This window comes from Barbus barbus, assembly GCF_936440315.1.
Source record: "Barbus barbus genome assembly, chromosome: 7".
Taxonomy (NCBI): Eukaryota; Metazoa; Chordata; class Actinopteri; order Cypriniformes; family Cyprinidae; genus Barbus; species Barbus barbus.
Window position 1 is genome coordinate 30,184,156 of NC_136735.1, and position 14,816 is coordinate 30,198,971.

General features: G+C 36.5%; 1 protein-coding gene across 1 annotated transcript; it reads left to right on the top strand.

Annotated features, from left to right (window-relative positions):
• The first annotated feature begins 4,866 nt into the window (after positions 1-4,866).
• Positions 4,867-13,270, top strand: LOC306873035 (neuropeptide Y receptor type 2-like). The gene is made up of 5 exons (XM_079422031.1): positions 4,867-5,103; positions 7,703-8,396; positions 8,870-9,026; positions 10,025-10,355; positions 10,527-13,270. The coding sequence occupies exons 2-4, from the start codon at positions 7,762-7,764 to the stop codon at positions 10,352-10,354; spliced, it is 1,122 nt and encodes a 373-aa protein (XP_079278157.1). The 5' UTR covers positions 4,867-5,103; positions 7,703-7,761; the 3' UTR covers position 10,355; positions 10,527-13,270.
• Positions 13,271-14,816: the final 1,546 nt, after the last annotated feature.

Genomic DNA, 14,816 nt, shown 5'->3' on the forward strand with positions numbered 1-14,816 from the left:
TTTTGCTGTTCTTGATTCAACCCTGCACACTGCGTTCTGTTGGTTAGATTGACTGAAACTATCAGCTGTCAGGCGCAACTGCCGAATAAATTACTGTTGCACTCTGAGACTTTTTACAATTATTTTTGAACATATTGTCCAAAATGAAGGGTTTATGAATGTATTAATTAGCAGTGCTTGCTAAGGCGAGAAACACTATTATTTCTCATAGCTGTGGTTAGAGATTTTTCAAAACCCTTAATATGAACACTGTTTCCTAACCAGGCACAACTCAATAAAGTGACAAGCTATGTTATTACAATGATGTTCACAATTATGATAAACTCAGCCCAGGCTTATTGGAAAAACAAGCCTGTGGTGACATTTCTGCAAAATTATATTATACAAATGAAAGTTCTTTATTAGCTTCTATGGTTCCATGAAGAATCTTTAATATGAAGCCTTTCTACAAAAAGTTGTTTGTAGTGGGAAAAGGTAGTTTACAAGTAATGTATATGGTAAAAGTGTTAAATCATAAATTATTTGTGAATTGACAATATGTCCTGTAATCATAATTTGTGTGAACAGGAATATAAGTTATATTTTACTGACACTTATGTTCCTTTCGGCAGGAAACAGAATTTTTTTTTTTTATGTATAGGTACATTTTTTGAAATTTTGGTGGAGGCACTTTTTTCCATTGAACCTAGGATATACAGTATATATATACATTTATAGTGTTACAATATATATATATATATATATATATATATATACATATATATATATATATATTCAGATTTATTTATTCATTCATTTTAGTACATTTATATTTAAGGGAAAAGAACAACAGCAAAAACTGACCAGAATGTTGTTTACTAAGTGGATTCTCTCTGGATTAAAACTTTCTTTTGTTGCTTGGTGATTCAGTCACATACAACACATGCTTATGTCATCTTTCCAGTGTTACACACACAAACACATGTGCGTTTGTGTTGCTAGTATGGGTCGCATCAGATGTGTCATTGCTCACACATGCTTGAACTCTGCTAACCTCCAAAAACACACACACAGACAGACAGACAGACAGACAGCGACACAGCCACGGTCATGTCAGAAGTTTTCTAGTCAGCAGGGTTTGAATAGATGGAGTTGAATGTAAGGGTACTCGATAATGCTTTTGATCAATTGACGTGAACACGGTCAAAGACTTTTTCCATTTTATTTTCAACCATTATAGCTACAGCTGTTATGTGCGAAAACTCAAGGATACTAAATAAAAAATTGCAGTCCCATTCTGAGTCATATTTTCCCTGTCCAGTGATATAGGAGAAAAACATGAGGATTTGTCACAAGCATATCAAAAATTATCACTCACTGTCATCATTCCCACCAAGTGAAATCTGTCACATAATTTAGCCAAACTGCCTCCCTTGAAATTTTGCGTTGTACACAGTTTTATCCTTTGGTCCAAAGTCCTTCTATTGCAGAATCTTCATATGTCCATCAGTATTTCATTACTCTCTGGAACTGAGCAATGCATCTTCTGTATACAGGTATACATCATGATAGTGGACTTGCTGTGCCAGCACATCTAAATGTCAAATGATGGATAGCTTCGCAATCTGCGAGTATAGAGGATATACAGTACATCCTTCCCAAATATAGTTGTATATTTATCTTGCGCTCCTTCATCTGTACTTGCAAGGGAGAGAGAGAGAGAGAGAGAGAGGTGGGCTGGAAGTAGCTGGGCTCCAGGCTTTTTTTCTGAACTCGTACAAAGGGCAAATGAGGAGAAGCAGAGAGAGTGGGACTAACACACAGAGATCAGATAAAAGGTCAAACTATAAACGCACCATAAAAGTGGTCTATATGACTTGTGTACTATATTACAAGTCTTCTGAAGTCAGATGACAGCTTTATGTGAGGAAAATGTTGAAAATTTAAGTTACTATTCACTGATTATCTTTAGCACTGCAGTTTTCAAATCAAATATGACTTCAGAAAACTGAATATAATGCACATATCGGACAAATATAAAGGTCATATGGACTAGGCTACATTTATGGTGTCCCCCTGCCCCTTTTTGGAGTTTGACAGAAAAGTAGGAACAATGAAAAAAAAAAAATGGCAGCGGCTATTTGCACTAAGTGTAAATAGCAATTAGATGCTATTCACTAAGTGAAAATAGCATATTTTCTTAGCGATAGCGGATATTTACACGAAGTGAAAATAGCAGTATTTTTTTAAGCAATATGGTATTTACACTAAGTGCAAATGGCTATAGATTCTATTTACACTATGTTTAAATAGCAGGATTTTCTGCTATTTATACTACTTTTTGCAAATAGTGGCAATTATCTGTATTGTATTACATTATAAAACAGTATGCAATAATAACGTATTGAGTGTAAATTATCATTTTAATTCAAATTAAATTAAATGGATGCCACCTTATTTGTACAATAAAGCCTTCCCTATGCGTACCCTAACCCTAACCGATACTTTATTTCTACTTTTTGGTTATTTCCTTAATTTTTATTGAAAATAAATACCTTTATGATGTGATATGAGATTTGAAAAAAGGAGAAAATTTTTTTTGGCAAAAGGCAAGTTTCAACCCGGGGTCGATCGCGTCAAGAAGATCACGGCACACAACTGTTGATTCATAGCCATTTTTTGTTATGTTGACTAACCTAATCACACGTTAGTGGGCGGAGTTAGTGTAAATAGCCTCTGCCAACAAGGCGGGCTATTTGCACTTAGTGTAAATAGACACTCCGAAAAAGACTATTTAAAGACTATTTTTATGTATTCCACAGAAAATAGTAACATTGGTTTGTAACAAAATGAGGGTCAAATTTTTGCACTATTTTAATATACTGTTTGTATTTCTCTCTCTCTCTATATATATATATATGTATACACACACACACACACACACAGTCAACCCAAAATTTATTCAGACACCTTCAAAATTTCTCACATTATCACGGTTTATTCGCTATAATTTAGAAAATGGTAAAAAATATGACACAAATTCATAGTTAAACTGTGTCAGAACAAATTAATCTGGATAATGTCAAATAACTTTGATAGAAATGTAATGAATTAGGCTGAATAGCTGTCAGCTATTAAATTTAAGTACACAATTAGATAAAACCAATTCAGGTCAACCAATTACCAAGCAATGCTTAATTTTGTTCAGTCTGTGGTGTAAAAAGGTCGCATTAGCAATTAAATAAAAAACACTTAAGCAAAACATGGTCAGGTCAAATTGTCTGAATCATTTTTGATCCCAATTTTTTTCAGTTTTACACTGTATGATGATTTTGGGTGTAATATGTCATAGTTTACTTTATCTTGCTATCCTCACTAACATAAATGAACTATATTGTCCTGCACCCACTAGTAAAAAAACAATATCAAAAATTATATCTGGTGTTTGAATAATTTTTAGTTTGACTGTATATTGACACCAGAATATCTAGTGTTATAAAAGTGACATCAGCATAAACACCAACATTTTAGGCAGAAATGCATTAGTATGCGAATCATTTTAGGCCAAACATAAAGGATAAAACCTTATTTTGAAAGGACTGCAACTACTAGCAACGACTGCAGCGATGAGAGGAATTGGAGAGCAGCTCAGTTTTGTGAAAGGCTGTGCAAAAGGCCAGTCTGATCTCCATCATTAAACCCACATAATATATCACAGCCAAACTCTCATAGACAGCTTTTACCCTGCCGCTCGGTTAATATATTAAAAACACACATTTTCTAAGATGAAAGCACATAAACATGGCAAAACACACACACATACACTATATATGCCAATATATATCACACAGCTGTATGCCCTCGGCCAACTGTGAGCCTGTTGCTGCATAAACTACAAACTCACTCAAATATGCATATGGAGCACACACTTTCTTGAGGCACAGACACACACACATAATAAGGTATGATATTAAATTAAACAAAACTGGTATTTTTAAAAAATAATTTAATACATAATCTGCCTGTTTTTGCTTTTTAGGATATACATCAAATTAGGAGTAGATATGATTTATCGGTATGACAGCAGTTTACAAAAATTCATTTCGGCAGAAAATTAATGTGATCTCTCATGACAAGAAAGTTCAGCATGCATCAATAGTTAGCTGTATTCAGCATAATTAGTACAAACACAGTGTGATGGACAGACTTTATTAGCCGTAACCACGCCATTAGAGTTACTGTTTCTAACTTGAGGGGTTCATCTGTTAGTTACAACAAACACGAGAGGCTCAGTCACAAAAGTGAAAGCATGCATTTTATTGACTCCCTCACACTGTTGTGTTTGTCCACTTATTTAAGAGCTGTGTACATAAATAGGTATATATTTGAATATGCAAAAGGATGTATGCAAATACCATTGTATGCTGCTTGAACAAAGGGAGATTTACAAATGTTTCACACTGACTGGGTTATAAGAGTAGTTAATCCAAAAATTATGAATCTTTTGGTTACCCTTTCCAAACGATTTGATTTTCAAAACAAGATATTTTGAAGAAAAAAGCTTACATGCATATTAGTGACCATAATACATCAAGCTTTAAAAAAAAAAAAAAATATATATATATATATATATAGAAAGAGAGAGATTGAATAACGCACCAAACATATTGAAGGTAACATAGGAGATATCAAATCATTATTTTGACCAGGAAATAAATACAATGAATAAAATGTTGTTTTAATGTTGTTTTCCTTTAGCCAACAGATATGACGGTTTTTGAATGGTGCATGCATAAGTTATGCACGCTTTATGGTTTTTGTTTTATTAAGCCTAACTCTCCCTCTGAACTTGTGGGTTTGGCTTGTGTGGATGGATGTAATTCAGTCGCGAGCGTCAGAGACGGTTGAGCTCCACAGCCCACCTCAACTAAACCTCAACCTTTCCTTCAGGAAAACATATTGATTGAAAGGAAACAGAAGAACATGTACTTGTTTATTGTATGTCAATTTATAAATATAGCTATATAACATTTCTAAAGATCTCTGTTTAACTGATGGTGATGTATCCTAAGGCGCACGACGCATTGTTGGAGACGGCGACGTGAAAACGCTACCTGGGAATCGGTAAGTCATTCTAATATAGTTCATTTTAAGTCCAAACCCACATTTCCATAATTCCTCTGAAAATGGCATTAATAATACAGGCTACGATCTTTTATACGCCTCTCAGTTTCTTCGTTTAATTGGTGCGCCTCGTGCGCTCCTTCACGGACCATTGCGCCGTCAGTGTCCGTGAACTGGGAAGTGTGCCATGAAGTTTCCACGGACTCCAGTGTGTGTTTATGTCTCATAGTGATAATGGTTTCGCCATGTACACCTATTCGTCTCTCAGAAAAAGACGATGGAGTGTGCTCGAGCGCAGGCAAGCCGTGCGTAACGAGTTCTTAACGCGCAGAGTAGCCTACATTTTACCTTAATGAAAGTGACCTGACAAGTTACCTCAGAAGAAGTCGATACGCCTTCTTTCACTGGTGGAAATTAAACAATATGGTCTCGCCAAGATGTTCTCTGACAGACTCTCTCTGAAAAGATATAAAATATTTATACTTTGGAATGGAGAGCCGTACAATCCGGTAGCCCCTTGTAAGATATGCATGTGAATTGGAAATAGACTAATATTTAATGTATTTGCATTAATATATGGTGAGGTTACAAATTATTTTATATACAGGTCCTTTTCAAAAAATTAACATATTGTGATAAAGTTCATTATTTTCTGTAATGTACTGATAAACATTAGACTTTCATATATTTTAGATTCATTACAACACAACTGAAGTAGTTCAAGCCTTTTATTGTTTTAATATTGATGATTTTGGCATACAGCTCATGAAAACCCAAAATTCCTATCTCAAAAAATTAGCATATTTCATCCGACCAATAAAAGAAAAGTGTTTTTAATACAAAAAAAGTCAACCTTCAAATAATTATGTTCAGTTATGCACTCAATACTTGGTCGGGAATCCTTTTGCAGAAATGACTGCTTCAATGCGGCGTGGCATGGAGGCAATCAGCCTGTGGCACTGCTGAGGTGTTATGGAGGCCCAGGATGCTTCGATAGCGGCCTTAAGCTCATCCAGAGTGTTGGGTCTTGCGTCTCTCAACTTTCTCTTCACAATATCCCACAGATTCTCTATGGGGTTCAGGTCAGGAGAGTTGGCAGGCCAATTGAGCACAGTAATACCATGGTCAGTAAACCATTTACCAGTGGTTTTGGCACTGTGAGCAGGTGCCAGGTCGTGCTGAAAAATGAAATCTTCATCTCCATAAAGCTTTTCAGCAGATGGAAGCATGAAGTGCTCCAAAATCTCCTGATAGCTAGCTGCATTGACCCTGCCCTTGATAAAACACAGTGGACCAACACCAGCATCACTGACTGTGGGTACTTGACACTGGACTTCAGGCATTTTGGCATTTCCCTCTCCTCAGTCTTCCTCCAGACTCTGGCACCTTGATTTCCGAATGACATGCAAATTTTGCTTTCATCCGAAAAAAGTACTTTGGACCACTGAGCAACAGTCCAGTGCTGCTTCTCTGTAGCCCAGGTCAGGCGCTTCTGCCGCTGTTTCTGGTTCAAAAGTGGCTTGACCTGGGGAATGCGGCACCTGTAGCCCATTTCCTGCACACGCCTGTACACGGTGGCTCTGGATGTTTCTACTCCAGACTCAGTCCACTGCTTCCGCAGGTCCCCCAAGGTCTGGAATCGGTCCTTCTCCACAATCTTCCTCAGGGTCCGGTCACCTCTTCTCGTTGTGCTGCGTTTTCTGCCACACTTTTTCCTTCCCACAGACTTCCCACTGAGGTGCCTTGATACAGCACTCTGGGAACAGCCTATTCGTTCAGAAATTTCTTTCTGTGTCTTACCCTCTTGCTTGAGGGTGTCAATGATGGCCTTCTGGACAGCAGTCAGGTCGGCAGTCTTACCCATGATTGCGGTTTTGAGTAATGAACCAGGCTGGGAGTTTTTAAAAGCCTCAGGAATCTTTTGCAGGTGTTTAGAGTTAATTAGTTGATTCAGATGATTAGGTTAATAGCTCGTTTAGAGAACCTTTTCATGATATGCTAATTTTTTGAGATAGGAATTTTGGGTTTTCATGAGCTGTATGCCAAAATCATCAATATTAAAACAATAAAAGGCTTGAACTACTTCAGTTGTGTTGTAATGAATCTAAAATATATGAAAGTCTAATGTTTATCAGTACATTACAGAAAATAATGAACTTTATCACAATATGCTAATTTTTTTAAAAGGACCTGTATTTTTAAAAAGCTTTACTTATAATTATTAAAGGAAATATTTCCAGAAAAACCGATCTTTATAGTTCTTTAAGTCTGATAATAAACGGTATCAGTTTCATGATATACAGTCCAAACTGTTCCCTCTGTGTGATGCATGTCCATTGCATTCTTTTATGAATTTTGTTGTTATCTATCTATCTATCTATCTATCTATCTATCTATCTATCTATCTATCTATCTATCTATCTATCTATCTATCTATCTATCTATCTATCTATCTATCTATCTATCTATCTATCTATCTATCTATCTATCTATCTATCTATCTATCTATCTATCTATCTATCCGTCTGTCTGTCTGTCTGTCTGTCTGTTTTCTTATATTGATCAGATTCATAATGTCAAATCAACTCTGTGTTTTCAGGTGGTCAAACCTAAGTGCAGCTTGGCCTTTCTCTAAAATCTGACATGGCCATATGATAAATGGATTCCCTCAGCTTAATCAATGGCTCCTCTGGGAGCAAAGAGCTGGCCATCGGAGAGGATTCATCCGACGTGACTCTGAATCATCCGCTGTTAGAGCTGGGAGACAGCACCAAGTTTCTTGGGGTGCAGGTGGTCTTGATCTTGGCATACTCTACCATCATCCTTTTGGGCGTTGTGGGGAACTCCCTGGTGATTTATGTGGTTTACAAATTTAAGACACTCCGTACCGTTACCAACTTCTTCATTGCAAACCTAGCCGTGGCCGATCTGCTCGTCAACACGTTGTGTCTCCCGTTCACGCTGGCTTACACTCTCCTCAGGGAATGGAAGTTCGGACAAGTGCTTTGTTTCACTCTGCCATACGCTCAAGGTCTCGCCGTCCACGTTTCTACAATTACATTAAACGTAATTGCATTGGATCGGCATAGATGCATCGTTTATCACCTAGACACTCGAATGTCAAAGGACACCTGCTTTCTGGTCATTGCCATCACCTGGGTGGTAAGCGCTGTTCTGGCAAGCCCACTGGCCATATTCAGGGAGTATGGAATCGTCGATCTTTCTCCAGATAACTCCATTGAGGTTTGTGGAGAGAAGTGGCCTGACAGTAGTACAGACAGCACTCTATACTCGTGAGTACCAGACATGCATATTTTAATGAACTGCATTATTACGGTTTCCTCAGGCCCTCAAGGAGACACAAATGTATGCTGTGTTCATTTATCAAATGTCACTGTCTTCCAATTGCACTGAAAGCGCAAAGATCTGTATATTTTATGAATATACTAATTTATGAAGATTAAATGTTGATATTTATGTAAACAGATATCATCTATATTTTGACAAACTTCTGAAACCTTTTCAAAGATGTTGATTACTGTGAATGATTTAGATTTAGATTCAATTTAGATTATTATTACAATCTATTTTCATCTTTGAAAGCTTGTTTGTTCTGTAACAGATAAATTACAGCTAAAATGAGTCATAGCTTGTTTAATTTTGGAGCAAGATTGCATGTTTTGCATGAATGAAAGCATCTTTAACAATGACACAATGACACTCTTCAGCTGCACTTATGCCAATGATGACTGTTTTCTTTCTTCAGAATCTCCACGCTGCTGCTGCAATATGTGTTGCCTCTGGCAATCATCTCTTTTGCCTACATCCGCATCTGGAGTAAACTCCGCAATCACGTCAGCCCAGTTGGTCGCAGCGACAGGCATCAGCGCCGCCGCAAGACCACCAAGATGTTGGTTACCATGGTGTGTATAGTTCCCAGCTTTCCTAATATTATATCGAAGTGTTCCTGTATCTTCATATTATTATAGGCGTTCACATGTAGACAGCAAAAAGCCTGATAATGAAAACTATGACTAACATCTAGTGGTTGAACAAAATGGGTTTTTATAATGCTCTCAATGCAAGTAAAAACAGTAATATTGTGAAATGTTATTATAATATAAAAAAAAACATTTTCTATTTGAATATATTTTAGAGTGTAATTTATTCCTGTGATGCAAAGCTAAATTTTGACTCCTTCAGAAATCAATCTAATATGCGGACATTATCAGTGTTGAAAACAATTATAGCATTTGTTTCAGGATTCTTTGATAAATAGATTATTCAAAAGAGCATTTATTGAAACAGAATTCAAAAGTCTTTACTGTCGCTTTTTATCAATTTAATGCATCTTTACATAATAAAAGTGTTAATAACCTCCTGAAAATAGCTTACTGAACTTTTGGAAGGTACACACACACACACATGGTTGATAGATAGATAGATAGATAGATAGATAGATAGATAGATAGATAGATAGATAGATAGATAGATAGATAGATAGATAGATAGATAGATAGATAGATAGATAGATAGATAGATAGATAGATAGATAGATAGATAGATAGATAGATAGATAGAACTTAAAACCTGGACTTTTACAGTTGATACTTCTGATATTCACATCAAGGACTTTGCACATTTTTATTTTGTGTGTACTTTCTATTTTTTTTTTATTGTTTAGTGCCAGGACTGCTAGAACAGCATGCATCTTTCCCAAGAGCATTTCCACATAAGAAGCAGTCTTCTGTAACCCAAATATTTTAGAGCTATTTTCTCCGCAGTTATTTTGAAAGATGTTATAGTTGCCAATAATATAAACAGAGAACTAGACCAGAATGTAGATCAGGCTTTAATTGCAGCTTGACCAGTACTGATGCAGCATGTGTGCAGATGTAACATCTCATCGTGTCTGTCGCAGGTTGTGGTGTTTGCAGTCAGCTGGTTGCCTTTCCACGCCTTCCAGCTCGCCATTGACATTGACCACAACGTGTTGGACATGAAGGACTTCAGGCTTCTTTACACTGTTTTCCACATTGTGGCCATGTGTTCAACGTTTGCCAACCCACTGGTGTATGGTTGGATGAACCGGAACTACCGCAGCGCCTTTGTTGCGGTCTTCAGTTGCAAGGAACAGCTTGATTCGTTGCACGCTGAGGGCCAGGCTGCCACAGCGGTTCGCAGCAAACCCAAAAAGGCTTTAGAAGCCCAAGATATAGTGACGACACATCTCAGTGCAACAGATGTCTGAGGTGATCTACCTATCTATCTATCTATCTATCTATCTATCTATCTATCTATCTATCTATCTATCTATCTATCTATCTATCTATCTATCTATCTATCTATCTATCTATCTATCTATCTATCTATCTATCTATCTATCTATCTAAATTGCCCTTCTATTTGTTTTTATTGTTTAGGTGAGCTTACTGAAAGGAATCCTAATGGCAGTTCAAAACTATGGACGATTTATCGTAGCAGGATCTTCCTGGTGATTTGTGTGGTTTCCAAATTTAAGACACTTCATACCATCACCGATTTCTTCATGGCACACCTTGCCATGTTCGCTCTGCTTGTCATCAGGGTGTGTCTCCCATCTATGCTGGCATACACTCTACTGTGGGAAAGGAGTTTGGAAGTGCTTTGTTTTACTCTCAAGGTCTTGCTGTCTATGTCCCTGTGTTAAATGAAATTGTTCTGGTGGCAACTTCAGAACAATTTGACCTAGCTAAATTCTATTTTGTGAACTCAGTGCAATAAAAGAGCACAGACAAGTGGGGCTTTTCATGTTTGGAAGATCTTCTCATTATCTTCATCAATTCATCATCTTCAGCAAGATTTAAAAGTTGGCTGTATATACTCATACTTGAAGCAGGAACATTTTCACAAATATTTCTGGATCTTGCTGTGCAAAATGCCTCTCCATCTGTAGGAAAGATGACTGTATACAGTTTTGTTTATCTTAGAAGAAGGTTCTTCATTGTGAAAAAGTTTCAGATGTTACCATATGACAAATTTGTGCTCTCTAATCTTTAAGCAGCCATCATCTCAAATGGCTCTGGAAAATGTTAACAGCAAATTGCTTCTCCTTTCATCTGAAAGTAATTTGCACAGAGGAACAGTGTGGCGGCACTCCTTCAAACTAACAACAGCATGAAGACAGGAAGGTGTTTCTATCCCTGCGGTATGAATGTTTCAACACAAAGATCTGTATTATCTCCTCCATTAAACCTTGTGGGATGTTCTGTCAGTCCAATACTTTGAAAATATTATGAATGTGTCTAATCTAAAATATATAACATTATCATCGACAGGACTTGACCGATCAAAGTGGATCGTTCACTTGCTGTGGTTCACTTTTTAGAAACTTAAGCCTAGTAATGGGTTGGCATGTGCAAATATGACAACATAGATGTGTACGTGAAAAAAATAAAAATAAAAAACAGTAATGTAAATGTGCTTTCTACTGTATATTGTTGTCATCTGTAAAGCTGTCACATTTGCAATCACCATGCCAGATGAATGTAATTTCAAGAAAAATCAATATTCGTTTATGTAAGAAAAATACCTGACACACATGATGTATATATATATATATATCACACAGAGTAATTCATCTGCCTTTAAAAATGTTACTTGTAGAATTACAGCCAACACATTAGAGGTGTATGATGTCATATCAACATGAAAACATCCTCTTATTCCCCCATGTTCTCCAATTTCCTGAAGGAAAATCGAACACAAAGCTGCTAAAGCGATGACTCACATAAGTTATGGGTTTGCTGATGTATTTCTATTGAGATGGAAAGTATATGCCTGTCCACTGTAGAACTAAATGACTCCTTTTAACCTAAATTGTCTGCAGGAAATGAGAATGCCACGTTTAATTAATACTATGGGCTTCTGTGTGGATCCTACTTGAATTTAGGATGAGAATTGAGAGTTATTTGTAAAATATAACTGCATTCAACTGTGATAGTGTTGATTTTTGTTAAATGATTATTCTGGATTCAATACATGTTCTCTCTTGCAATAGAGAATCATTTTGACCAGATCTTCAGCATATAAAAACAAACAATAATACATTAATGATGGAAGTCTAAAAGGCATTATATGTCATAAATGTTGAAAATCACTATGTATAATCTTATGAAAATCATGTAAAAGCCATTAACATGATATGTACCAGAAGGGACTGTTTATATTAAGAGTCACTCATAGGAATTACATCTGTAATGCATAACCAGCAATTCATCTGCCGAGAAAAATAGTTCCATTGCTAGGATACAAATTTTTGTACTAAAGTGCTTTAAAGAACATTAAACTTGCATTTGCACCCCTTTGAAATTACATTAAAGTGCATTTGTTTATTGCAACAAGCAATTTGTCCACTACACAGAATGCAAAATCTGAGCAAGATTTTTGACCAAGAAGAGTTCACAGTGGGCAGAGCTGACGGCATGACACCAGCATGATTGTTTTATTTGTTTCGAAATGATTGTCTGTGGCAACAGCCTGCAGATACTGAAACTTGTTTTGAACGCAGAACTTTTCATAACAAGGGAAAGACGCGCAAGTCAGAATGCCAAGTAGTCAAGTGGTGCCTAATTATTTAGTTGATTTTTATTTTATTTTCCACATGCAGCACAAACACATAGCCAACAAAATCACCAGTCCAGTTTTTCTTCAGGGATCTCAGTTCACACATCAAAATGTGTTTGTCTGTGTGAGGGAGTTACAAAAACAGCCACTAGCATTGATCAGCCAGCCCTCTTTAAAGTTTTTAATTATTACATTTACATGAATGCTTTTACCTGGCACATTCTGAGAAAACACTGAAAACAGATTTTTACTCTGCAAACCATTTACAATATAACATACAGTACTTATGAACATGTATATTTGTGGATCTGTTTTTTGTGAAATGTTATACTTGTTTGTATTAACAGATGTGTTTACATTTAAAAACATTATGTACCAAAACTTTGGTTGATACCGACCAAATTGTGCTGTGATGCATTAAAATGATTTTTTATTGTATAATTCACATTTTATTTATATATATTTGCGATATAGAGGATGAAAGACGAAGATAATGGCTCAAAGGCTCTTTGTAATGAACTTATTTGAATTGAATCTCACAATAAAATTGAAGCTAGCTGTTTAATTATTGCTGATTGTCCTTATCTCAGGATTTTGTTTTCACACGGTGCTTCAGATGACAGTTCATGCCATTCTAATATACACAGACATCAAGAGATCCCTCTCTAAGCCCCTCTTCCGGCGATTTGCATGAAACAACGGCCTTGCAGAAACGAAATGATTTGATTCAGTGAAACGATAAATCCTAGCTGTCACTCTGAAGAGCATAGGTATGTTGACACACACCTACCCACTCACACATGCGCTTGCTGTCTTGCTGTCTCTATCCTTATTAGCTTTTGCACTTGTATTTCATCTGGTGATTGTACCTTGACTGATAAAAAAACCCAAAGCAAAAATGTATTTTCAAATAAACTATATGGCTCATCCATCATATATCCATATATCTATTTATGTCACTTACAATATGTGGATGATAGGCCTTTTTCTTTCACATTCATGGTTTTTTCACAGACAGTTTCCAAATTCAATCGTACTCCCTCCCTTTTGGATCCGAATTCGCAGTATGATTATGTCCTCAACGTGAGCATCTCAGTATGCTAGCTGCAGATGTTTACTACTGTAACTAGACAATGACTGAAGTGAAGTGACATGACATGTGGCCAAGTATGGTAGCCCATACTCTAAATTTGTGCTCTGCATTTAACCCATCCTAAGTGCACACACACAACAGTGAACACACACACACTGTGAACACACACCTGGAGCAGTGGGCAGCCATTTATGCTGTGGCGCCCGGGGAACAGACTGGAGGAGCAGGGGATGTTCGAGCTGTTTTAAATTAAGTATTTGTCCCTTCTTATTTATCACTTGAACTTTATACACACAGAACATCACTTGTTTCTGTCCACTGTATTTCAATGTTTTGCAAGGATTCAAACAATGTGAGCTGCTCTCCAAATGCAGTTTAGTCAGAGACAAGCAGCTATGCCTAGAAATAAATTAAAGGGATAGTTCACCCAAAAATGTTAATTTACTCACCTTCAGGCCTATCCAAGATATAGGTGACTTTTTTTCTTCATTGAAACAGTAAAGAATATTTTTAGCTGAATAAATGGCTCTAGGGGATTCATAAAATCCAAGTCAGAGGTCACCGTCGCTTTGAGTGTCAAAAAAAAAAAAACATATCAGAGAGCACAAAATGAATACCTGTGGCTCCTGGCAATTTATTGAGGTCTTATGAAGCAAAACGATCAGTCTGTGCAAGAAACTGAACATTATTTAAAATATTATTAACTGTAATCCATAGCCTCAGGCAGAGTGAACAGTCAAGTCAAGTCACCTTTATTTATATAACGCTTTTAAGAATACAGATTGTGTCAACTCCAGTTATTCCAGCAGTACACTGAACTGAGGAAACAGCTCCGAATCGGACCCAAGTAAAAATTTTTATGGTTTCTCATTGTTTATGTAAAAAGGTAAGTTGATTAATATACTTTAGACATGTAAAGTTTTACTCGTTTTACATCATTGTTGGGTGTGTTAATAATATATATACCAATATATATACCATATACATTATGTAATTGCGGGATTACATAAACTGG